General features: G+C 42.8%; 2 protein-coding genes across 3 annotated transcripts in view; one reads left to right on the top strand and one right to left on the bottom strand.

Moving 5' to 3' along the window:
* The first annotated feature begins 559 nt into the window (after window positions 1-559).
* LOC125394887 (intraflagellar transport protein 70B) lies at window positions 560-3,464 on the top strand. The gene has a single exon (XM_087900069.1). It carries the CDS (start codon window positions 985-987, stop codon window positions 2,977-2,979), a length of 1,995 nt encoding a protein of 664 aa, XP_087756195.1. The 5' UTR covers window positions 560-984; the 3' UTR covers window positions 2,980-3,464.
* Window positions 3,465-9,514: 6,050 nt separating this feature from the next.
* Agps (alkylglycerone phosphate synthase) overlaps window positions 9,515-26,957 on the bottom strand; it is a 94,061-nt gene continuing 76,618 nt past the window's right edge. For both annotated transcript variants that reach the window (XM_085680936.2, XM_087900068.1), the window contains one exon: window positions 9,515-13,266. In XM_085680936.2, coding sequence (XP_085537062.2) covers window positions 13,145-13,266 — 122 coding nt within the window. In that variant the 3' untranslated portion in view covers window positions 9,515-13,144. The remainder of the gene's footprint in view (window positions 13,267-26,957) is intronic.

Genomic DNA, 26,957 nt, shown 5'->3' with positions numbered 1-26,957 from the left:
ATATCTGCCTAGAGATGTTCAAATTAAGAGTATGTGTATAGGAAAGGAGTTGGCAATGTGTTCCTATTTTATATTAAAAAAAATCCAAATTTTAACCAGCTCAGTCATACCCAACACCATTACAAGCTTGAGAAGTAAACTGACTACGTCTCTGACAAACATGCCATAATGTTTGGTAGAGTTTAGACTCTAACTTCTAAACTTTAGAGGATTAGAAAAGTAAAACAGAAGAGGAGGAAATGTTAGTTTTGATGTTTTTCCTTGGAGAAGGAAAAGACCAAAGCCACGTTTCAGCAATTCAAGCAACAATTTACATTCTTAACAGTTGTCATCTAAGAGAAAGGGGGTGAGGGATACTTAAATCTAAAGCAGAGTCAGTCACAATGCAGACACTTCTTTGCCCTCCCTCGAAGAAAATGAACGAAACACGCCAGTCCATGCTTGCTAACGTTCTCAGAGAGTGGACTTTAGAGCAGCTGGAGAGAATATACTCAATTACCGAATTCCAGTGATGACGCGCGTCACCATCGCTAAGCGGCTCGACACGTCACGGAACAGCTAACTATCGGCATCGCAACGGACCTTCACCCGCAAACTTTACTTCACCTTCAAAAGGAAGCAGGCGGAGCATAGAAACAGGTACAGAAGCCCTATCCTACAGAACAGGCAGAGACACCCAAACCCCGAAACACGTCAAACAGGAGAAACTACATCTCCCAGAATGTAGCGCGAACGAGAACCCGGTGCTTGGTGGGATGTGCAGTGGCGCTGTCTGAAACGTACAGGGAAGTTTCCTGTTCAGGCCCCACTGCCTCTCCACACACCATAGTGTTTCAAAAATGAGCCAGAAGTTGCTAAAACAGCGCCGGCAGGTCGCTGTTATTCACAACATGATACTTCTGCAGCAAAGTAGTTTCTGAACAACTTCCGTTTCCGGTTGGCCTATTGCCTTGGAAACGAGGATGCACAACAATCTGGGTGAAGATGGCGGGGCTGAGCAGCTCGCAGATCCCGGACGGTGAGTTCACGGCCGTGGTCTACCGGCTCATCCGCGACTCCCGCTACTCAGAGGCGGCGCAGCTGCTGGCCGCCGAGCTGCAGAGGAGCCCCCGCAGCCGCGCCGGGCTGTCGCTGCTCGCCTACTGCTACTACCGCCTGCAGGAGTTCGAGCTCGCTGCAGAGTGCTATGAGCAGCTGAGCCAGATGCACCCGGAACTCGAGCAGTACCGCCTGTACCAGGCCCAGGCGCTCTACAAGGCCTGCCTGTATCCCGAGGCCACGCGGGTCGCCTTCCTTCTGGACAACCCCGCCTATCAGACTCGCGTCCTTCGTCTCCAGGCTGCCATCAAGTACAGCGAGGGCGACCTGCCAGGAGCCAGGAGCCTGGTGGAGCAGCTACTGAGTGGGGAAGGTGGGGAGGACAGTGGAGGGGAGAATGATTATGATGGCCAGATCAACCTGGGCTGTCTGCTCTACAAGGAGGGACACTACGAAGCTGCCTGCTCTAAGTTCTTAGCGGCCCTGCAGGCCTCTGGCTACCAGCCTGACCTTTCCTACAACCTGGCTTTGGCATATTACAGCAGTCGTCAGTATGCCCCTGCTCTGAAGCACATCGCTGATATCATTGAGCGAGGCATCCGTCAGCACCCAGAGCTAGGTGTGGGCATGACCACCGAAGGCATTGATGTCCGAAGTGTTGGCAACACCTTAGTCCTTCACCAGACGGCACTGGTCGAAGCCTTCAACCTCAAGGCAGCCATAGAGTACCAACTGAGAAACTATGAGGCGGCCCAGGAAGCCCTCACTGATATGCCGCCCAGGGCCGAGGAAGAGTTGGACCCTGTGACCCTGCACAACCAGGCTCTGATGAACATGGATGCCAGACCTACGGAGGGGTTTGAGAAGCTCCAGTTCCTGCTCCAGCAGAACCCGTTTCCCCCAGAGACCTTCGGCAACCTGCTGCTGCTCTACTGTAAATACGAGTACTTTGACCTGGCAGCTGATGTCCTGGCAGAGAATGCCCATTTGACGTACAAGTTCCTCACGCCCTATCTCTATGACTTCTTGGATGCCATGATCACTTGCCAGACGGCTCCTGAAGAGGCTTTCATAAAGCTGGACGGGCTAGCTGGCATGCTGACTGAGCAGCTCAGGAGACTCACCATACAAGTGCAGGAAGCAAGACACAACAGAGATGATGAATCTGCCAAAAAGGCGGTGAATGAATACGATGAAACTCTGGAGAAGTATATCCCTGTCCTGATGGCCCAGGCAAAAATCTACTGGAACTTTGAAAACTATCCCATGGTGGAGAAGATCTTCCGCAAATCTGTGGAATTCTGCAATGACCATGATGTGTGGAAGCTGAATGTGGCCCACGTTCTCTTCATGCAGGAAAACAAGTACAAAGAGGCCATTGGCTTCTATGAGCCCATCGTCAAGAAGAACTACGACAACATCCTGAGCGTCAGCGCCATTGTCCTAGCCAACCTCTGTGTCTCCTACATCATGACAAGTCAGAATGAGGAAGCCGAGGAGCTGATGAGGAAGATTGAGAAGGAGGAAGAACAACTCTCCTATGATGACCCAGACAAGAAAATCTACCACCTCTGCATTGTGAACTTGGTGATAGGAACCCTCTATTGTGCCAAAGGAAACTATGACTTTGGTATCTCCAGGGTAATCAAGAGCCTGGAGCCTTACCATAAAAAGCTAGGAACTGACACGTGGTATTATGCCAAAAGGTGCTTCCTGTCCTTGCTAGAAAACATGTCAAAACATACAATCATGCTGAGGGACACTGTTATTCAAGAATGTGTCCAATTTCTAGAGCACTGTGAACTTTATGGCAGAAACATCCCTGCTGTTATAGAACAGCCTTTAGAGGAAGAGAGAATGCACATTGGGAAGAATACAGTCACGTATGAGTCGAGAAAATTACGGGCTCTGATTTATGAGATCATTGGATGGAATGTGTAATTGATTAAGGCTGACAATGACTTTTATGACTTTTGTGTAAATTTTCAATTTTACCTGTATCTAGTTTTGCTATTTGTGAGACTTTGTACATTTTAGTGTAATACAAACACGATGAACTGTAACCTGCCCTTTTAGATTACCCATCAAGTGTAGGAACGGAGAAAGGTGTGTCTATCATGTTTTTAACTTTTTGGTCTGATGTATCTTGGGCGTATTTGTACTTATATTATCAGGACCAGAAAGTTCGGGACCTAGTAAACTGTAATGTCTTTTAGGAATCATCCCAGGGATTGTGTCTTCTCTTTGCACTACTCCCATGTTTTTGTAGAGAATTTAGAGTATTTGTCAGAGTTTTCTAATATAGTATTTTGTCCAGATTAAGTTCCCTAGGCAACAAATGGTTTTGCTAGTGTGCAAGATTCAGTAGAATCATGTAACAAACTACAACATGAATAAATACTACAAAAAGTATTATAAGAGAAAAACCCTGTGATGTCTTATTTCCTTGAGTTAAGAATTTGAATTTATGAACTAATTATATTGCTGCTGCTTTTTTAATACTTTATTTTCACTTATCTCTCACAACAACTGCGATCAGCGGTAACCAGAGAACTCAGTTAATTTTTTATTCTCTTATAAAAATATCAGTTTCCTCTTCCCTCCTCCCAGTTACCAACTCCCACCTCCCTTCTCCCCCAGATCCACTCCTCCTCCACATCCCTCCAGAAGAGAACAGGCCTCCCAGGGATATCAACTGAACTCAGCATGACAGGTTACAGTAACACTAGGCGCATTCCTTTAGATTGAGGCTGGATGACCCAATAGGAGGAAAAGGGTCCCAAAAGCAGGCGAAAGAGTCAGAGACAGTCCTCACTCCCAGTGTTAGCAGCCCTACAAAAAAGAAACCAAGCTATACAACCATAACATTCGAGAGGACCTAGCACAGACCCATGGAGGCTGATTGTCTCTTCAGTCTCTGTTTGCCACAGTGAGCCCTGTTTAGTTGGCCCTGTGGGTCATGGAGAACTCAATTATTAATTATTTCCTTGGGCTGCCCAATTTGGGGTATGTTATAGTTTCCTTGTTTTGGCAACCTAGATACATAGAATTTTACTTCATTTATCATTACCCTGTCCAAAAAAACCCCTCTGTTCCTACAACTGATAAACAAGTCAGTCCTGGAATGTAAGCTCATAGACTCCTTGTTTGTTTCAATCTATGACTGCTAGTTTTTCTGCTTCCCACTGAGATTCCTGCTCATTCTAATCAATTTATTTTTTTTCTGAATCCTACCAGAATAATTATTTTTCAGGCTTTCGTCTCTGTCTTCTCATAAATGCAACCCCAATTTGACCTGGTTTAGAAAAAGCAACAATATCAGGCTCTACCACAGATGATTGCTGATTTTGAATTTCCTACCTACAAATTCAGCAGTTTCTTAGGTTCAACCTAACCACTGTCTATCAGCAGACAGAACGCCCCTGACATAACGTGAGGATGGTTTTTCCCCTTTGGGGATATTTTAGCCACACAGATATGACATGCAGATTCCTCATGCCTCAGCAGATTGACCTCCTGGATGCTTCCATTCCACTAGAAAAGACAAGCTGGTTTACTCTGGGGTTAAGGCAACTGTAATAAGGATCTGCTGTCATTTGGCAGGGTTAGTTTGATCCCACACCAGAGGAGAATCAGTGGTTGAGTGACCTCTTCGGAATGGCACCATAGCACATTCCCGGTCTCAGAAATGTTCTTTGATAACAACTGTTGCGACAGTAGCTCTGGGTGCCTCTCAATCTCCGTAGCCCCGTAAAAACTGGAAAGTAAATGAACTGAAATTGTGTTTTCAAAAAAATCAACATTATTTTCCCTATTTCCTCTTAACTTTTTTTGGAAAAAAAATATCGAGTAAGTAACGTTAGTCACTAAAAAGCAAACATTTTCCAGATTCCCGTCTGCAAACCGCTCTGCTTCTACTTGACTAGTTTGTTTATGCAGGTGCTGTTTGTGGTGTGTGTGTGTGTGCATGGCCTCATTTTTAGAACATAAAAAGCTTTTCAGAGATGCTTTTATCCCAGGCAGCTGGGTAGTTAGGATTTCCTGGTAGCGTGGCAGCCAGGAAATTCTGACTGTTCTGCCACCAAGTGACAGAATAAAGCTCAATCAGGGCAATTGTCTCCGGCCGTACCCTGGCTCTCTCGAGAAGCATCACTGGCTTCAGCAACAGCAAATCCCCAGGAGCCAGGAGCTGTGGCCTGGAGAAGCTTGGGGGGGGGGCACTTGTAATTTCTCTGGAGTGTTTGCTGTATTTTATTTTTAACATGTATGTTTAAAGAATTTTTACATTTTTTTTTATTTAGAGTGCATTTGAGTGCAAGTGTGCATGTGTTGTGGTGCTTATGTGGGCTAAGAAATGCTGTTTCTTAATTCTAAAGTGACTTTGCAATGCTAACCCCTTCCCTTACGTGTTATTTGATTGACAGACGATGCACAAAGTGCTGTTCCGTGATCCTCACACATACACAACAGTACTGAAAACACTTTTCTTACAAAGGGAATGATCTATTTCTGAAGCCTTACTTGTTAATGTAAAACCCGTGTCTCATGCTACTAGTCAGCCCTGGATCTCCAAATACACAGAGTCTGAGCATGCTATCATACCAGAACTTTAAGGCAAAAGCTCCAACTACGGGTGTCACAACGATCTAGGCTCAGTCACCCACAATATGTTAATAAACCAAGAGTGGTGAAGTTCAGGAAAAACATGTAATTGGCATGGCCAAGCTGGGAATACCAAGTAAAGGAAAGTGTGACCTCAAGTTGACCCTCATGGGGATAATGAGGTTTTAATGAAGAGGTTTGGAGTTTTGATGTGGGATTCCCCCTCTGTATGCTATAAAAATGTCTTATTACCGTTGGTTAATAAAGAAGATGCTTTGGCCTAAGGCAGGGCAGAATACAGTTAAGCGAGAAAACTAAACAATGCAGGAGGAAAGAAGGTGAAGTCAGGGAGACGCCATGTAGCTGTGGAAGGAGAAAGATGCCAAAACCTTACCAGTAAGGTACAGCCTCGTGCGATACACAGATTAATAGAAATAGGCTAATTTAAGATGTAAGAGCTGACTAGGAATACGCCTGAGCCATTGGCCAAACAGTGTTGTAATTAATATAATCTTTGTGTGATTATTTGGGTCTGGGCAGCAAGAAAACGTAAGAGCAGTCTCCATTACAGAGATTAACAAACAGAGCAGGTGGTATTCTGGGCAGTGGGTCATTTTCTTTCATGATTCTACACAGAGTTTGGAGAAGATGACAAGGCCATCCACTGAGGGGAGCGACTGTGATTGCTCCTCTAAGGTGCAACTCCACCAGCAGCGTGGTGGCTCTCACCACAGGTCATGTGGTCTGGGAAACCGGCTGCTGTTGATCAGGGGAGTTTTGGAATCTCACCAAAAAGGTGTTTATTCATCTTGAAATCCAAGATAACTTTAGATGAGTGACTGAGGTGAAAAACAGAGATTAAAAAAATAAAGAGAGTGTGGGTTGGGGTGGGGTGAGCATGGTGGCATACACCTTTAACGCCAGCACTCAGAAAGTAGAGGCACGTGGATCTCTGTGTGTTTGAGGCCAGCCAGGGAACGTGGTTTCTCAGTCCCCACTACCTCCCATCCCCGACACACACAGTGCTAGCCATGCCAAAGGATTCGGACTGTTCAAGACATCTCTTTGAATGTGGTTTCTGCTATAGCATGGGTGGTGCACGTGGCCAAACTCACACCCATTCACCAGAGGCAGACTGCTAGAAACCAGGAGTACTGAGGAAAGCAGAGGTGGCTCATCTGCAGTGACACTCGCTCCTTAGGGGGTGACACGACTGGATTACAGGAACCACCACAGAACTGTCATGAGAGGTTTGGCTCTGCATGAGGATGCCTTGTTTACAGGAGATGTGTGCTGGATATGGGTTACCATAACTGTAATAACACAACCAGAAGCAGTTTGGAAAGGGTTTTATTTTAGTTTACAGCTCCACATCACAGTCCTTCACGGAGGGAGATTAGGGCAGGAACTGGAAGCAGGAGATGCAGAGGCTATCAGAGAATGCTGCTTACTGCCTTGATTCCCTTGGTTTGCTCAGCCTGCTCTCTTACAGAATACAGAACCATCAGCCTAGGGGTGGAAACACCCACAGTTAACTGAAATCCTCCCAGAGCAAAATGTACCCATTTTGCCCACAGGTCAATCTGGTTGGGGCACTTTCTCAATTAAATTCTCTCTTCCCAGAAATTCTAGCTTCAGTCCGGACAGCCTGCGGCCATTTGATGTTTTCAGTCTCAGGTGTTGAGGTCTAACTATAAGACCCTCCCCCAGCCCCCGCCAGAGTGGCAGCAATGTGCCTGCTGATCTAGTTACATTTAGTGCATTAAAAATGAATTAGGTTGCCTTTTCTGAGTTTTGTCCACATGTGTATATACAATGTACACATGTTCACGTGTCTAGGTACACTCGTGGATGTACAGATTACATGCATGAAACCCCAAGGTTGATGCTGAATCTTTATTAGTTGTTTTCCCCCTATTTTTTTTCCTATTTTATGTATGTAGGTATTTTATCTGCATGTATGTCTGTGTACCATATGCATGTAGTGCCCATGGGAGCCAGAAGAAAGCATCAGGTTCCTGGAACAGGAGCTGGAGACAGTTGTGAGCTCTATGTACCGGGAATCAAACCTGGGTCTTCTGGAAGCGTATCCAGTGCTGGCAACCACTGAAATATTTCTGAGAGGATGCTATTGGCAAGATTTAAATGAGATCACGAGGAAATAAAAGTTCAGTAAATAATGATTGGTTTTAGAAATGTTTTATTTGTTCCCAGCATATCTTTAAAAAAATTACACATGGGCATTTTTGTTCTAAAACAATACAGTCTATGAAAAACCAATAAAAGGAAATTCTGAACAGACACTACAGCATGAGATATGGATTATGACTTGAGCCCTTGTGGAAACAAATGGCATGGCTCAGTGTGACCTTGACAAGCTCTACCAGAACCTCTCAGAAAGGCTACCTCCCACCTCCTAGCCACTTTTAGACTCTAAATGTGAAGGGAAGAATTGTTGCCTATGCATTAGTTACAGTGGTATAATGGCTGACATATACATTTTACCCACATGTAATTCCCCAAAGATGACTACAGTATTGGCAGAAACATGTACTGCCATGGAGGAAGACTCAGGATAAGATATTATTCAAGTTAAGTTGTATCAGAGCAAATTATTTCACAGGCTCTGAAAAAAAAAACCAACAAAGCTGTATAGAACACACCTACTTCTCACAGGATTTATTATTGCCCAGGAACAAAATACACATTATTCCCAAGGCACCATCACACACACACACACACACACACACACACACAGAGAGAGAGAGAGAGAGAGAGAGAGAGAGAGAGAGAGAGAGAGAGAGAAAGGGAGCATAAGGTCTAGAAACCCTGCTTCCCTAGGGAGCTGTGTAAACAAAGCCAAAAGCATACAGTGGGTGTCTCAAGACTTGCCAAGCCGTATCTTAGGGTTACTAGGCTGGGGCAGCAGGAAGGAAAAGCAGACACAAATCCCACCGACTGACTGGATGTCTGAGTCCAAGTTAAGCATATAACTGATTAAAAATATAGATAACTCAAACCAACACAGAATAGTGTTTCTACATACAATTACCAAATTCTGATGTGTTCTTGGAAAGAACCCTGAATTGCTAAACCCTCTGTCTTTACAGACAAGCCCTCTCTCATTTTAAACTGTTTCATGGAAGAAAAGAGAAAAATTCCAAGAAGGCACTGTGAGCTTTAAAAGGACAGTGTTTAAGTCACTGCTCAGTAAAAGCCCATTTAGAGACACTACACTGATCCAGGCATTCCAGACCTCTGCAGGGTGAGCGCCGTGCTACTGGGAAACACTAACAATGTCATCCACACGGCATGTGGAGCCAAGCAATCTATGCTCAAAATTTCTTTTTCCTGCTTCTCTGCTCTCAGGAAGTAAGCCCCTAGTATCTAGAAAGAAAAAAAAAATCACCAGACAATGTATTACTTATTCCTTCTTTAAAAATAAAACAATATCCTTTGGGAACAACAACAAAAAGTCTTTTCCTATTCACAGAACTAGGTGTAATTCTGCGAGAGTTCTTTGGCTCGAGAGTGGTGCACATCAGTGATCTTTACCCCCTCTATTAAGGAACTGATTGTACTTATTCAGAGAATGTGAGGATGTTCACTGTGGCCTCCAGGTTTGAAAGGGAACGCTCTGAACACCACCTAAAGGTTTAATATTGATTAAAAGAAAAAAACTGGAGACTGATGCAACCGAATTATGATATATTCAGCTACAAAGCCAAAGGGATTCAGTTATAGTTAGGCTGTCTAGATTATGCTACATTAGCAGACTTACAATTTTTTTATTTTCAAATCTATGGAAATAGGAAGTGAAAAAGTAAAGTTGAAAACATATGCAAATAGAATTAAAAAACAGCTTCACACCTCCTTTTGATTAAAAAAATCATAAGCCATGTCCATTTTATTAATAATGTTTCTAATCTCTTGACATTACACAAGCAGTTTTTACAGTTAAGTTTCACACTGAAGACGAACACTATTTGGCTTAAGGAATGGAAAGCTGGGTTACATCCTTCACGTCAGACACATACTTCAACAATTGAAGAAAACCTTTTATACTTTCTGGATTTTCTTCTCATTGTATATTTTTTTCAGTAAAGAGAAAGAATTAAAATTAAATGAATTTGTAGGCAGATGGCTCCTATTGGAACATAAAGACCTGAGCCAAGCCAAACCCCCAAAACGGACAAAGCCACAGGCAGAAGCTCAGAGTCTCCAGTCCTAATCTGCACCTGCTGTGCTCCTCCTGTGCACCTGCTGTGCTCCTCCTGTGCACCTGCTGTGCTCCTACTGCGCTCCCTTTCACAAGTGGAGCCCTGAGTAAAGTCAAAAATCACTGAAGATTAAGTGAGGGAGAAACCTCTCAAGATTACTAACGCTATTTATCCACGGCTGTCTCCACGCTCCTCAGACTGGAGATACACCTCCCACAGGCAGAGCTGGCTGCTCAAGCACTGTCACACAGTGTGAAGCGGTCCTTTCTACGTCATGTGTTCTGACAGTGACACCAAACCCAGCTCCATGTGGAGCAACACACTTCATGTTAGGACTTCGGAGCTTCTCTGATCGCTTACAGTTAGAAGTTGTATGAGAGAACACGACACAGGAAAATCTCTGGGATTAACATGCAGAAAGGCTTTCTCAAATATGCAAATTAGCACTTAGTTACAATATTCCGGAGGGGAAAAAGGGAGGGTTCTTGCATGTGTTTATATCTGATATAATATACACACCAATGGAAGCTTGTCCTTTATTGAGCTTTTGTTTTCCAAAATAAACTAACAACACAAATATGAATACTAGAAGGCTTCCAGATTTATAAATAATCTTAGATCAATATTCCTATAATATGTAAGCATTTCAAGTACCAACCTCCCATTCCTGAAGAGAGTAGAGTTTAATCCTGTATTCTCTGATGAAATGCTGGACACAGGAAACATATGGCCTCCACAAGCCAGCTAAGAGTCTCAAAGGACATACATGAGACTCAGCTCACGTATGCACCACTGTATGTCACACCACACATTAAGGCAACAGTTTCTCCAAGGTGCGCAAAGCCTGTCTATTTGAGTCTTTAGTATTTAAATCTCACGAGCAGCAAGTTTCCATTTCCACTAAAATCCCAAGTGACGTGATTTCATTAGATGTAAGCAAAATATTACACATATGGCTAACTTCACTTAAAGGGTGAGTCAGTGCTAGGTGCTTCTGAGCGTCAAACAGGCCGCAGCTTTTGAGGAAACCAACCCATGCATTAAGATGCTTCAGAAAACAGTATTCTCCAGGCTGGGCCCATGGAGCCACGTGCAGACACTTCTGAAGAAGGCAAGCCTCGCAAACTCGTGCTCCTCTGAAGACAGGGTCTACACTGAGGCGCCTCCCAGAAGTGGGTGGGAAGGTTTCCTGGCCTACAGACAGTGAAACAGTACTAATGAGAGTTCTCGTGTTTCAAAATGATCCCTCTTGAGATTATTTCAGATACAAAATGTCGTGACCGCTATAGAATCAAGCATCCAGAGAGAAGAAGAAACAAAGACTGCTAATGCTAACCTCCACAGAGCTCAGGCCAGATGGGGAGCCCAGCAACCTCAGGGCAGTTACCTCACAGCACAGACTGCCCAGTTACCTCACAGCACAGACTGCCCAGGTTGTGCAAATCTGAGCTCCCTGGGGGAAAGGTTTTAACAACCACATGCAAGGAACTGAATCTGCTAACAAAACTGTTTATTAAAAATAATTCCTTGGAAACATGTATACACTTCCAGTGAGAGGTTGGAATCTTACTAAATGTTACATGTCAATTCACCAATCAGAGAATCACCTTCAAGAAGAGATGCATTTTATAAAGAATCTTACAATTCGAGAGGCAATTCTTTGAGTGTCCAGCTATTTCAAACCATCGAAATCTTTAATCAAAGATATGGAAATTTTATAATTGAAAATAAATCATCAATAAAGAGGCAGCTTCCAAAAAATAAATATTGATTTTTGTTGTTAAACTAATACTTAATATTGATTTTTCCCTACAGATTTAAATTTGTTAGTTTGAGGCCAATTTTAATAGTTAAAAATTATTTATCATTTTGAAGTCTTAAAAATATCGTTTTGTCAATTTTAAATTTTCACTGCTCTGTTTAAGGCTACTTAGATATAAAAGGTATCAAACTGCCCCAACATACTTGGAGCTGTTGCTACATAGACAGACAGTGTGTCCTTCTAAAGGATCGTGTGCACTTTGACTTACATTTTCTGATTAAATATTTAAAAAAATTATCAAAAGTTAGATATTGCATTAAGAAAAGAACTCATCTCACAATGTGAATCAGGAACCTCAACAGTGATTTAAAGCAATTGTTCCACTTATTTCAAATTCCAGTTTTGAATGTAAAAATGTCTGCTAAATATGATTAATATTCTCCTTTTTATTTAAGAAATAGAATATTTCAAACTTGTGATTATGGTATACATTTTAAAACTTAGGTTAAACCAGTAATTCAAAAAGGCATTAAACCATTATTAAGAACTGAACAGAAACTATTTTTCCATAAACATTTATCAGGCTATTTGTGGCTAATTAGAAAAAAGATTGTTGTCTGTGAAATTATAGAGGCTTTCAAATCCAAGAGTCAACTAGAGACTGTTTCTTTAGCCAAATAATTCTTTTAAACTGGAGACAGCAGGTTGAGGAGCCTTCCTTTTGTTCATGCTGCAGCTGCCTGTGCAGCTTGGCAACAAGCATGACAGCAACACAGGAGGACGGGAGGGTGGACCACGGCCTTCACTTCATGGGAAACCTGCCCGTCATGTAGTAAGGCAGCTGTTCTTACAAAGCACGTTATGGATGACGTAGGACAGAACGACAGGTCACCCTCAGTGATACCAATACAATGCACACACAACTAGAGACAGACAGAGGACAAAAACGTGTCTGCTTACAGAGTAATCTAAGTGTGCAACTCTGTATTCACTTCAAGCAAAGCTTAGGCTGAGCACCGTATACAGATGAAGAATGCTAGTGACTGCTGGCTCTGTCCCGAGTGTCCTCCCGTAACAACTTCCTCCCAGGAAAGGACGTTTTTAACACACACACAAATCTCTCCCCAGCAGAATCTCTGTTAGATGCCTGCTTTAGAGAAATGTTGTTTAAGAAAGGACACAACAGAGAGGCCAGACAAGAAGCAGATGACACAATCTCCCTCAGCTCACCAAGAGGAGCACGTGAAACTGCTGGCCGCACCCTCATCGGGCAGCCTTGTGCTGCCAAAAGTCTGAAATGACAACCAGTTAGTTCGTTCTAAACTGAAATACCTATAGTGAGAGAGACCTAGGAACGCCATCTGTCAATCTAGAGATGTAGAAAAAACAGAACGAAAACCGACTTATTTGAAACCAACAAACAAACATAGTTGAAATACAGTCCATGATATATTTGATTACTGGTATAACCATAACTGATGACTTTAAAAAGGTAACATTTTTCATAATGATATACATGGAGTTACAAAAGGTTTCTGTTTCCAAAGATGTTACTGGGGTCCACATATTGCTTGACAGACTTTAGCATCCCAAAGCCGACATCAGAGATGCTTTCCTTCAGCCACTGCTTTCGTAACTTGCCCACTGGAAAACAAAATCAGAAAGGCTTCAGTCCACACCTTGAATGCTGGAAACCAATCAATCTTGTGACCATGAGTGAGCAAACACTGTGTGATAAATGCTTTTATTCAAACATGAGAAATGTTTTGCTTTACTTGATTTATTGAGCCCACCAGACTATCAAGCTCATTAAGCCCAGTGCATTCCCAGGGGAAGTCTGTGCCCACACTGTCTCCTTTCTCTGTAAACTATGAAATAAAGATTGAAAGAAGCAAGGACTGAGATCACTTTACAAATAACAAGATGAAAAAGATCATGCTTATCCAAAAGCCTACCCCTTGTCATGACTCCCAACAAGTCATAATTTTGTAGAAAATGAAGCTTGCAGAAGAGAAATATCATAGAAAACAAATCTGTTGGGCAGACCTGACAAAAATGACAGATAATATAGCTCTTTAAAATATTTTAAGGGGTATAGTTAAGAGAAATGAGAAAATCTGACTCAATGGTTCTGGGGGAAAGATCCAGCTATAAATCTCTCCAATCAAAAATTCTTTTCCAAGTGCTTTAAATAAACCCATGTACCCCAAATAACAGTTACATTCTTGCCGTTGTTCTGCCAGACCCAAACATTTTTTTTTGGCATACACAAAAGCAGGTGCTTAATTCAAATTTAATTTCCTCTTATGAACTGTTCGTTTTATTTTTTCCTTATTTTAGGTCTTACAAATTTGAGGCAATAAAGTATCACAATAATAGCAGAGTTAATGATTTTTAAAGGCACTAAATAAAAAACATTTTCTACCTAAAACTTTTGTGAGGACAGATAAAAGAATCCTGGTGTTCAAACTTGCTTTGGCACTGAAAGCAAAGCAGTGTATTCTAACATGACAAAATAGGGATTTTAGTTTACATTACGGCTATTTGCATGAAGCTCTTCTCAAACATATGCATTATTATAATAACTGAATTCAAATGGCCACTTTGCACAAATGTTCAGTAATGACCCGAGTCATCAACAGAGATTTAATTGGCCAACAGAAATGGGAAGCCTTTCATAAAAGTATCTGGCCTGTCACTCTAAAGTGCATTCCCATTTATCAGGGTGCAGCGATATATCACAACACATGCCATTTGGAACCTTAAATACCACTTCAGCTTGGCTCAGAGCAGCTTGCAGGTCCAGTTTTCTAAGAAACCATCAAATCACCATCCAAATAACAAACGGCAGGATGCTTCAGAAAGCAAGGTATTTGTGGCTGGCGTAGGAAACAACAAAGCCTTGAGGTGTTACAATACAAGAAGCCAAGTCTAGTGGGGGGAAACCTAAAGTTCAAAGCGAAAGCTTCTGTTTGGAGATCTCTCTCTGAAACCAGAGACTCCTGGAGCAGCCTCCACCTGAAGACCTCTAGCAGGATCATCATCACCTCGGCACTGTGCTGCGGCTGAGCTTTCTCATCTGCATTCGAGTATAACAGCCTAGACAAGTTACAAGTCCACGCTTCCAGATTTGCTCTGTGAACCTGACAGACAGACTGACAGACAAGTTGTGGAAGGCGCTACTCATGTTGTGGCAGCTCGGGGACAGGGATGCGGAGCACCAGCGCCGGTCTCCACGGTTATCTGTAATATAGCTTCACTGAATGTGTCCTGTGGTTATGGATGTAATTGTCCTGAAAAGACGGCAAACAACTGCTCCAACAAGATGGAGCACATTAGCAGCTCGGCAGGACGCCCAACAGCTAGCTTGTCTGCCTGGTTTCACACCTCTAGTAATAATGCAATTCCACAAGGAACTGAACCATTGTCTGAGAAGCCACCCAACAGCCATTGCATACTTAATGAAGTCACTCACCAAGCACTGGAAAACAGAAGGTGCTTGGAGTGCATCATTAGTTCTGTCAGAAGGATAATTTACACATCTATCTTGTCAAATTTTCTATGGTTTATACTTTTACAATAATCAATCTAACATACATTTGATTAGTGAACTAGCAAGCAGCGGGGGAGAAAGCATAGCTGTGGCCCCTCATAAACATGTTTGAGGAAAGAATTTAACCCATTGGTGGTACTGGTCTGTGAGCTCCTGCTGCTCCTGGTAACAGAAAGGGCAAGGCAAGGGGCTAAAAACCATGGCTAACCCAAGTAAAGGGACTAGAAATTCTTGGCTTTACTGAGCAAATGAAGTGGATGACGCTGTAGAATAGTATGCACGGAGGAAGCATGGTGTAGACAGAGGCATCCGGTGAGACTTACTAATCAGACTAGGACTGGAAGCAGCTCTGAGATTCTGGGGAACCCTGTAGGAACATCCGCCTGCGATGCATCAAGAAATTAAAGTAGCGCAGTGCGGGGCGCCATCCCGTCCAGCAGGAATGAACCCCACCAAAAACGAGAATTCCTTCTCTGGTCACATCTTTATTTGGAGCATTCCCTTGAGGAAAATTGGGGGAAGGGACGATAGAGCAGGGACGAGAGAAAGCTTAGAGAGAGGAAGTAGGGTCCCGAGGCATCTGCTTTTAAACGGTGGAGCGGCTTGAACGCTGTCCTGATTGGTTAATGCCATTCTGCTGGTCTGAGCATGTGCAGGCAAGGGTGCAGGCAGGGGTGCTCAGCCCCACATGGCTACCTCCAAACTGCAGGACCACCTGTGCCTCCAGGTGGCTCCCAACATCTCCCCCTAATTATTGTCTTTAAGAGCAATAAGGCAAAACTATTTTCCAATCTGGTCCCCACCTAGACGCAGCATGCCAAGGATATCTCTGCTCCCACCCATTCCTAAGGAAGGAAAAGGCAAAGTAGAGTAAGAGATAAGAGGTTGCACAGGGTGTTGCTCAAGTCGATGGTGTGAAACAGCTGCTCTTGACACCGCCCAGAAGGTCATCTCTGCTGTCTCCGCACGAATCTTTTACAGCAGGACACTCAGCATCCACTGGGTCATCTTCTTTATCTCTCTGGTCGGTCTCGCTGGCATCCAGATGTATGTCAGCATTCCTAGAAAAACATAAACAAAACTCTCCTCCCAAATTAACATTTAAGAGTATTAAAAACTCTCAGTGTAAAAATTCAGCACAATCAGTACTGGAAGTAGGCTGGTTTTGAACTTAGAGACTTGTAGGTCTCTGCTTTAAAAAGCAAATCTTGTTTGCCTGTACCAGCAAAATTTTGAATTAAAAATTAAGTGTAAAGAATGCAAGAGAAATCCTTTCTCTGGGGGAAGCTGTCACTGGTAGTGTAGTCCCCCTCTATTGTTTAAAAACCAAAGCAGTTGTCACTGGGAATTGAACTCAGGACCTTTGGAAGAGCAGGCAGTGCTCTTAACCGCTGAGCCATCTCTCCAGCTCCCCTATTCAGATGGAAAAACCTCTAGGTAACATTGTTTATCTCACCAGGTGCCTCAGGCAAAAGGTCCGCCTTTCTTTGTTACCTAGGATATGTTAACCAGGTAAACATGCCTTTATTATGATAATCACGACCAGTTCTTTAAGGGAGAATGGGCGTAGCATCGATCTGGCTACTTCCTGCTGACGAAGGGACGTTGTTTAGGGGATAAATGTTTTTATCTGACTGAATTTTTGGCGACAAATGTTTTTATCTGACTGAATTTTTGGCGACCTTGACTGAGGGCGGCAGCAGCGGACGGCGCGGTTGCCCCGCCTCTGAGGCCCATTGTGGTGCGCTCCGCATGGCCCAAAGGCATGGCTCCGCCCCGGGCCGTGCGCGGGCTCGCCGGTTATCCCGTAACTGTGAACTGTACCTCAGCCTCACCTCAGGCATTGAATTTGCACCGCCAAGCTCCGGCGAGGGGGGGGCATCCGCCCACCCGTGGGGGGGCTTTTCCTGTCCGGTCCGCCTGCGCGCAGAGCCCCGTTCTCTGGGAACTCATCTCCCCGCTCGCCCATGTTGCTATGGAAACATAGTTTTTTCGCAGAGCCGATTTAGCTCCTCTCTGCCTTTTATGGCGTCGCTGTTCACCACGCAGCTTCCGCCTCAGTCAGGCGAGTCCGCTCAGGTGCTGAAAAAGTCCTCCAAAAACCATAGCCCCGCCAGAAGGCCTCTGATGTCACACGGACTTTAGCCCGCCCGCGACCTGGCTATTCGCAGGCCTCCAGCAAACTCCCCGCCAGCAACTGGTTGCGTCTCCCTCCTGAGTAGCTGGGATCATAGGTGTGCACCACCGTGCCTGGCCCACTTCCGTGTTTCTAATCAGGCATTACCGCTCAAAGGCGGGCCGGCTGCCGCCAGCATTCTCAGCACGATCAAGCAGCTTGTCTTTCTCAGTCAAAAATTAAAGTTTTTTGTACGTGAGAGCCAGAGACTGAGCTCTCTTAACAAAATTAGGCGAAAATCACCTCCAAAAGCTCTGTGGCTCTTTAAGAATAGGAAAGGCAGCCTTAGAACACGATCAAACTCGCCTCCCTATGAGACTGTTGTCTCCAGTCTCTAACAGCGAGTATGCACGGAGGAAGCCGCGGATCTCCCAACCGTAAACCTCGCTTTTTCTCAGTTCCACCTGCACTGAACTTAAGGGATTTTTCTTTTCCGTTGCTTTTTGTACCTTTTTTTAGATACCTTAACTTTGATTTTTTTTTTTTATTTTTTTTTTTTTTTTTTTTTTTTTTTTTTTTTTTTTTGTATTTTCTTTTTTATTTAGGCCTATCCTTTGAAATTTTTTTTTACATTTTTTTTTCTCCCCTTTTTGGGGATTTTAACCGACGTCATTCACCGCTCCATGTTCTCAGAGTTTTGAAATTTAAGGCTCTCTGTGTTGGTGTCTGATTTTAGCTTTTTCTTCCGGGCTTTTAGGGTCCCCCGGCGTAGTTGTCAGGGTCCCTCAGCGTCCCGGGTTTCGGCACCAGTTGCGGGGCGCCATCCCGTCCAGCAGGAATGAACCCCACCAAAAACGAGAATTCCTTCTCTGGTCACATCTTTATTTGGAGCATTCCCTTGAGGAAAATTGGGGGAAGGGACGATAGAGCAGGGACGAGAGAAAGCTTAGAGAGAGAAAGTAGGGTCCCGAGGCATCTGCTTTTAAACGGTGGAGCGGCTTGAACGCTGTCCTGATTGGTTAATGCCATTCTGCTGGTCTGAGCATGTGCAGGCAAGGGTGCAGGCAGGGGTGCTCAGCCCCACATGGCTACCTCCAAACTGCAGGACCACCTGTGCCTCCAGGTGGCTCCCAACAGCGCAGGCCTACGCCCAGAGAAGGAAGTGGTTTCAGAGTACAAGACTTTCTTTGCACAGCTGGACCACAATGTCCTTCAGAAAATTCTTTTTTTAAAAAGATCTATTTATTATGTATACAACATTCTGTCTCCATGCATGTCTGCACACCAGAAGAGGGCACCAGATCTCATTACAGATGGTTGTGAGCCACCATGTGGTTGCTAGGAATTGAACTCAGGACCTCTGGAAGAGCAGCCAGTGCTCTTAACCACTGAGCCATCTCTCCAGCCCCCAGAAAATTCTTAAATTGCTATATATTCATCATTTAGAGGCCACACTCATCTGTACACGTGTGTCACATGTGATAGACACTTACATAGCAGCACCTTAAACATTTATTACAGCTTATTATCTGAAAAGAAAGTTCTCTTTATGTAGCATGTCATAGCACATCAAAAGAATAAATGAACAGCAACAAATATTTACTACAATATGTGTTAACCCAACAACTTCTACATACCTACTATGTCACAGTCATTAAAAAGAAGCATAGAACATGATAAAACTTACGCTTTCTACACCACAGTTATCCCGTGTGTGCTGCTAATGGCTATTAGGAAAACTAATGGCCAGGGGAATCATTTTCTGCTTAAACTGAAAATGAATTTCACATTTTAAGTCTGATTTCCAATTGTGTCTCTGTGTGTATTTACTGAATACACAGGATTTTTAATGTGTTCTTCTATGATAGAGAAAATGAGAGGTTCCAGGATGGTTTCTGAAATCACTTACTTAACGTAACTCTGGAGAGATTCAGGAATACTGTGTTTTGTAGTATGATATATAGCATTCAAAAATGAAGAGAGGCCAGAGAGATGGCTCAATGGTTAAAGGGCTTGTTCTACAAAAGCAAAAGGATCTGAGTGGAGAACATCAATACCCATGTAAATGCTAGGTGGGGACAATTGTTTGTAAACATAGTGTTGGGTGTGGGCAAAGAGGCAGGTCTCTGGGGCTTGCTGGTTCGCTGGCCTAGCACAGAGGGTAAACCTAGGTTCAGTCAGAGTCCTTGTCTCAAAAACTAAGGTACAGAGTGAATTAAAATGATGCTCAAGGCGAACCTCTCTGGTCTCCACATGCACATACTGGCACATGTGTATCTACACAGGGACACATGTGTGTGTGCGCACACACACACCACACACACAGACATATGTGCACATGCACACACGAGTTGCACACGCGCACACACACACACACACACACACAAGGTAAGGGTGAAATTAGTGGTGTCACACGTAAAAAGAATGTGGACATGATGGCTGACCTGCCCCACAAACATTATCTGGAACTTTAAGATACTGCAGAAACTACTAAATAATTCTATCTTACGGGGCTAAATCTGGGCCAGCTGAACACAGAGGTCTCTTTATTAGATATATTTAATTTGTTAGTCACAGTTTGACTACAAGGGCAAAAAAAGTTACATAGATTTATAAGAAAGAACAAAATGGGATGAGAGGCACAGTGGTAGAGTGCTTGCCTAGCATGCTACAAGGGTCTAGGTTCAAACCCAGTACTTGGTGGAAGGGAGGAGGAGACAGAGAATGGTTGACCAGAAAAAAAGGAGAAAAGAACCAACTATAAAATAGACCATTTATCCAGGAGTTTACTAAAGCTTTAGAACAAAGTAGAATTACCAACGCCTGAAGTAACAGCCATTGAGTACTAAGGTTGTAGGAAAGTCCAGCATGCACAGGCCTGACCTTAATCTCCATCATCACAAAATGAGCAACAACAAACAAAACACCACATCTAACATACCAAGTACCCATTTGGCCTTAATCTGTAAATCAGATTTTAAAAAGAAAATCAACTATTTTCTATAGGAACACTTTGAGGAGTGACTTCTTAAGCCTCCCTCCAGCAGAGTATGGTACATGTGCTTCTGTGTGAATGTGGAGGCCAAAAGAGGATGTCGGGTATCTTCCTCTATTCCTCTGAGACTGGGTTTCTCACTGAACCTGGTGCTCACATTCCCTCAGCTACAGTGGCAGCTAGGGGGCGCAGGTGAGGCTCCTGACTCTGCCGCACTCAGAAATGAGGTGTATACCAGATGCCCAGTTTGTTATAAGGGTGCTGGGATCTGAACTCTGGTCCTCATGATGTGCAGAAAGATTCCTGACTACTGAGCCATCTCTCTCCAGTCCCCAACAGCTTCTTATTTCCCATTAACTAACATTATGAAACTACTGCTAGTGCTAATGCTGGATGGACATGCAACGGCTCGTCATTTGGGCACTCTGGGAACGGTCAGGTACTAAAGAGAACAGAGAGAACAACGGACAGTTTGACTCTGAGTTATTCAGTAGAGCTAACAATGCTTCTTAATGGGAGATTCAACTTTGAAAGGGCTCTGACTTACATATCTGCTTGTGCCATAAAGCACAATGTGGTTGGCTGGTTCCACGAAAACTACCTGCTTCATAAATGCCAGTCAATAGACCTCTACCATTAAAAGTGACATCTAGTCTTTAAGAGAACCTGGGATGGGACTATGACTCTTCATGACTCCATAAGAGAAACTGAATGCTCAAAGGCCACAAAGGCACAATATCTGTGCCATCTGCTAATGAAACTTCTGACATTAAGACAAAATCATGAATACTACAGACTTTACAAAAGCAATCAAAATCCAGTAGTTATGTGGGTTCTTTCTTGTTGGTGACATTTAAAATGCCTGCTTTCTTTCTGTCTTACTGGTTTTCTGTGACGAGGTCTTGATCCCATGACTACCCTGCCTCAGCCGCCTGAGTGCTGGAGTTACACTCAGGCCCATCACTCCCAGGCTTGCCAGCAATGCCAATTCTGTGGGTTTGTTTTTGTTTGTTTGTTTGTTTTAATGTTAAGGGTTTATCCAGTTTACCTAATGGCTCTGAATGTTTGAATAGCTCTTTTGAGGCTAAAAACGGAAAAGAAATGTCAATAGTTAGAGTAAGGAGATCACAAGAACCAGATTCAGTCTGTCATCTGCACCATCAATGAGTTTGGTACCCTTGAAATTTAAACCAGAGAAATCAGTGTTTATACAACAGAGACCAAAGTGAGTGAACAAGTTAAATAAAATGAGACAGATAAAAGTAGAAAACTTTTTCTTTATTGAAGACTAAGAGCAATGCTTTATTGTCTTTGTAATTCTGTTATATAACACAGTATCTACCACACAGTAAGTTTGTCAATAAATTTAGCTGAAGTAAAAAACAATTGAACCACAGTTACTCCTAAGACATTTTAAATATGGCATAGGGATTCAAAATCTAGTAAAGCAATGTAGTTTCTTTATTTCCACAATTGCATTCACCCTGTGTTCCCTTTATCTTGATATTATTCCTTGGAGATAACCCAGAGCTATTCTGTAGTAGGCAGAAGGCATGACACAGAACTCCAAATTCTCATTTCTTCACAATTTAAGGACTCTCTGGACCTTACTGGTGATTCTCAATTGTAGTGACTGGTATTCAGCAATACCTATGGGTATTTCTGGCTGTCCTAATGGGGCAATTGTTATTGCCATTGTGCTGGATAGTTTTATGTCAACTTGACACAAGCTAAAGTCCTCTGAGAAGAGGGAACCTCAATTAAGAAAATGCCTCCATAAGATTAGGTTGCAGGCAAGCATATGGGCATTTTCTTAATTAATTGGTGAGGGAATGCCCAGCCCATGTGGGAGGTACCATCTTTGGGTTGAGCGAGCCATGGGGAGCAAGTAAGTAAGCATCATCTCTCCATGGCCTCTGCATCAGCCCCTGCCTCCAGGTTCCAGCCCTCTTTCAGCTCCTTCCTTGACTCCCTTCAGTAATGGATCACAATGTGGAAATATAAACCAAATAAAACATAAGCCCTTTCCTCTCCAACTTGTTTTTGGTCATGGTGTAAAGAGACCGAAAATATTAACTTAAAAGGTAAAACAAATCTTCTGTTCTCTCGTGGTGATCTGATGTAAAGCACTGTTGGCCATCCCACTTAGTGCTGGCTATCAGAGGACATGGCTTGGACACTGGTACATTCAAGATGCTCAACAGCTTTGTCTCAAAGCATCCATGTATTACCTGTCTCTGGTCACTTCCCTAGCGCTGATTTCTGGACACCGCTAATCTCTTCTCGACCATCCTATCATGTCAAAACTGTTACAGAATCATAAAAGAAGCCACTTGCACTGATTTTTATATACTCAGCACAGTTCCACAGAGATGCAGCCAAGTATAGCTAACAGTTCATTCCTTTTTGTTGCTGAGTAATATATTCCAGAACATGGATTGGTAGGATTTATTTAGCCATTCAGAGGCTAAATGATATCCAGGCTGTTCTACCTTCATCTTTTTACAGTTGAGTCCAGTTAACCAATTTCCCTTCTATAGATTACGCTTTGGATTCAGTCCAAGAACTCTTTGCCTGGCTCTAGACCTGAAGATTTTCTCCTATGCTATTTTCTAATAGTTTTAGAGTTTCATGTTTCACATTTAACCCATTTGGGGTTAGTTTCTGTAGAAATGTAGATTTAAGTCCACGTTCTTTTGTATGTGCAGCTCCATGCACATGTGCTTATACAGATCTACAGCTGTCCCAGCATCATTCCCACTGGAGTGTTCCTGTCGAATAATGAGTCCAGGTATGTGGCCCAAGTTCTGTGTTCTCTGTTCTCTTCCATAGCTCTCACACCGCAGTCTTGATTACTGAAGCTATACAATAAGGCTCAAAATCAGGAAGACCTGTTTTTTTCTTTTTCAAAATTATTTTAGTTTTCTAGTTCTTTTGTTTTATCATATAAAATTTAGAATATTTCCTAGATCTATAAAAAAAAAAAACCTGCCAAAAGCCAGACAGAGGTGGTGCACACCTTTAATCCCAGCACTCAGGCAGAGGCAGGCAGATCTCTGGGAGTTTGAGTCCAGCCTGGTCTACAGAGTGAGTTCCAGGACAGTCAGAGGTTAAACAGAGAAACCCTGTCTCAAACCAAAACAAACAGACAAAAAAAAATTCAAAATAAAATAAAATGAAAAAAAAAAACCCTGCTAAAATTCTAATAGAAAATGTGTTAAAAGATTGATCAGTTTGGCCAGCGCTGACATTTTCACTGTGTGGTCTTCCTTCCCATCAGTGCATGAATGACTTCATTTATTCATGGACGACTTTGGTTTCTTTCAAAGGCATTTGGTAACTCTAAGAATACAAACCCTATGTATATTTTCTTAGATTTAAGCCTATATATTTTATTAGATTCACATTTATTTCACTTTTTAGTAGTTGTGAATGCTGTCATTTTAGATTTTGGTTTCTATATTTACTGTTAAATTTTATTTGGAATTTTGTATTCTGTATTCTTGCTGTTTTTTTTAATGTTCTCTGAGATTTTCCAGACAGAGTCATGGAATGGTCAAAAGGGAACATTCCACTCCCCCTGCCCCCTGCCGCTTACCTCTCTCCATGTTCCTCCCTTCTATTTCACACTACAGGGTTAGCAGGTGTCCATCTCAGCCTCCTCACTTCATATTTGCTTAGACACCAATACTTCAACTAAGATCAGGAAACTCAATCAGGGTATTTTGCTTACTGACAAAGGACTTGAAGTATAATTTCAGTAAGTGGGTGACTCAAAGCCCTAAGCCGAAGGTCAATTTAAGTGTGTGGCCAACACACACTGTGCTGTTTAACCTAACCAGCACATCAGCTGCAGACACAAGAGCTACAGGGAATGAGTGAAGCAGACTCCCCTTCAGCCTCAAGTCCCAGACTACATCTGTTTGCTCTGATACACAAACCAGAGTTAAAATAGTCCATTCATCACAGCATGATTGCAGGCAGACAAACCAGCCTGTCTGTTTCCAGAGAGTGAAAGCAACTGCTATTAATCACAATTATAGGTCAAACCTCCAAGAGAAATTGCATCAGTATTCTCTACTACTGGAACTAAAACAAAACAAAACAACAAACCACAATACTGAAACTGTCACAACATTACCTGAAGGTCAATAAAGAAATATACTACTAAGGCCAGCTTCAATTTTCAGTTCAGGAAACAAATAAGGAAAATCTTTTATACATATTAAAAATAGTGGTCTCTCAAAAGCTTTAATAGAAAGCCTAGCAGCACAATTAACATGTCATTTAAATTTTAGATTAAAAACACTTCTGCTTTATGAAACTATAATAGTAATGGACATCTGAAAATTTCAAATTAAATGATTAACTTCAGAGAAGCTACTATGAAAACGACATTTAACTATAGCCAATTTTGTTGCCAGTAATGTGAAAGAAACTTATTTTTCTTTCATGCAGATTTTAAGAGACCTATCTAAGTTATAAATGAAAATGATATTATCAGACCCCCTTAAATGTACATATCTTTTACAAGTAAACTGCAACCCACTCTTCAGTGGTTGGTCCAAAGATTAAGAAAATAAAGCAGAGTTCTACCTGGTTTATTTTCTCTCCTACTCCTTAAAAATACACACACAGTGTTTCGGCATCTGCATGCAAGGCTTGTTAGATGTTATGCATGTGCCATAGCTATATCCTAAAATGAACCTAGGAAGTGGTGAGCTCTTGGTTTGTATGTGAGAACAACTGCAGCTCATGGAATCTGCTTCCCTATGATCACAACCATCAGTAAATTCGGGCTAGGAGTTCAATATGTATTTGATTTCAAAGACTATATCCTCTCTTCTTCTAGTACCCTAACCTATACATACATGTGTATGTGTGTTGTTCACATGCAGTCATAATTTTGACCACATATTATTAGGCCGTGCGTGTGAGAGAGTGTGTGTGTGTGTGTCTGTATGCACATGCATGGCGCTTGGGAATGAACCTAGGACCCTTCTGCATCTGAGGTAAGTGCTCATGATCCAACTATATTCTAAACATCACTTTAATCTTCATCTTGAGACAGGATCTCAATATAAACTGCCAGGAAAGACTTGACCTACCTCAGTAACCCAAGAATGACTTGAGCTTATGATCGTCTATAAATATACGATCATATTAACTATATAAAGACTTAGGCTAATTTTACAATACTTCTGTGAAAGTGTGTTAGCAAAGTCACTCAGCAGAATACAAGAATATGAATTTCTCTGCATATTAGTGAGTGCTCCTCATATGTACAATTCACTTTTTGTCTTAAAGCAGATGGGCCCGATAGCACCCTCCTGTAATCCTTGTCCCTCAGGAAGAACTAGGTGGAGCAGACACTCAGTGTTCTAGGGATTGGAGAACAGAATATCAAAACCAGAACTCTGCCACTCAATAGAGTTCAAATGGGAAACAGTAAAAGTTATACAAGTGAGCAGGGGACATCTCTAGGCAAGTGACATCTTTACTGGAGACCTAAATGACCAGGTAAAGGGAGTCATGCAAATATCCATGAGGGAACAGCATCAGTCATGAGGGAAAAAAGGTTAATTCTGAGAAATGGCAGGAAAAACTGCATCAGAGACGAGGACAGAGAGAGAAGGTGGACACCCCATTGCATCTCTGAAGGCATAAGGGTCTGGATTTTGTTCTGAATGTGAAGAGACAACCTGACTTAAAGAGAAGCTTCCCCGGCAGCAAGAAGTGAGGAGGGACAGGCGAGTTAAGAGCGTACTGCGGCGCACAAGCAGGAAGCAGATTTGAACTAAGGTAGTACCATAAGAGGTGACATCTTCTGCTAAGTCACTCACATAAGTCTTCAGGATGGTTTTACGCTGTAGGACTGAGACGGTCACTAAGAAAATGCGTGATCAGGGGTGTGAAAGAAACACTTGTAGCAGCTCAGCAAGAGCCACCCTCACTGGGCCGAGGGTGTGAAGTGGGCTGTGCATGTGTGCAAGCCTTGAATTCAATCTGAAACCTCTAGGTCCCACTGCCTCCTTCTTTACTTGCCATTCTCACATCTCCTAGCACCTCTGGGAGGCCTGTCTCGATGAATGAGGCAGCTGTCAAGTAGGATTCCTACCCAGCCTCAGGACTCCATGTCCATGCACACACGCGCACTCACACACATGCAAATACACACTCATGAGCACACACACAAAAAGGAGGAAAAAAAGAATTTCTAAAGGAAAGTATCTATTCAGGAAAAGAAGGCGAAGGATGAATATATCCACTCTAGTGTTCATGAGAGAGCCTACTCAAGTTTCTGTGAGGGTCAAGGAAAAAGGATGCCACCGAGGATAAAAACCAATGCAGCAGCATCTGAATTATCTGGCATCTCATTCATCTGCATCACCAATCTTTCCCAGCCCTGCTATAAGAATGTTTTGTTGAAACAGGCACTCTATAGTACACCACTTTTCCACCAAAAATCTTCCAATATCTTCCACACACATTGAGAGGCTGAGCACATCAGGCAGTTCTGATATAGTATACAGCAACACACAGAAAAAAAAAAAAATCATTGCCCTCCTGGACCCCAACTTTCCGGCAAGCAAATGCAAATGATTTAAACACAAATGAGCAGCATTTTTAGATACTATAGTTATAAGGCAAATCAAAAAAGACAAGAGGAA

The sequence above is a fragment of the Myodes glareolus genome, chromosome 21 (genome assembly GCF_982192425.1).
Source record: "Myodes glareolus chromosome 21, mMyoGla1.1, whole genome shotgun sequence".
NCBI classification, from domain to species: domain Eukaryota; kingdom Metazoa; phylum Chordata; class Mammalia; order Rodentia; family Cricetidae; genus Myodes; species Myodes glareolus.
This window is presented reverse-complemented; position numbering and strand designations above follow the sequence as displayed.

Coding starts and splice junctions, on each gene's coding strand:
- LOC125394887 (XM_087900069.1), top strand. CDS start 985: ATGGCGGGGCTGAGCAGCTCGCAGATCCCGGACGGTGAGTTCACGGCC.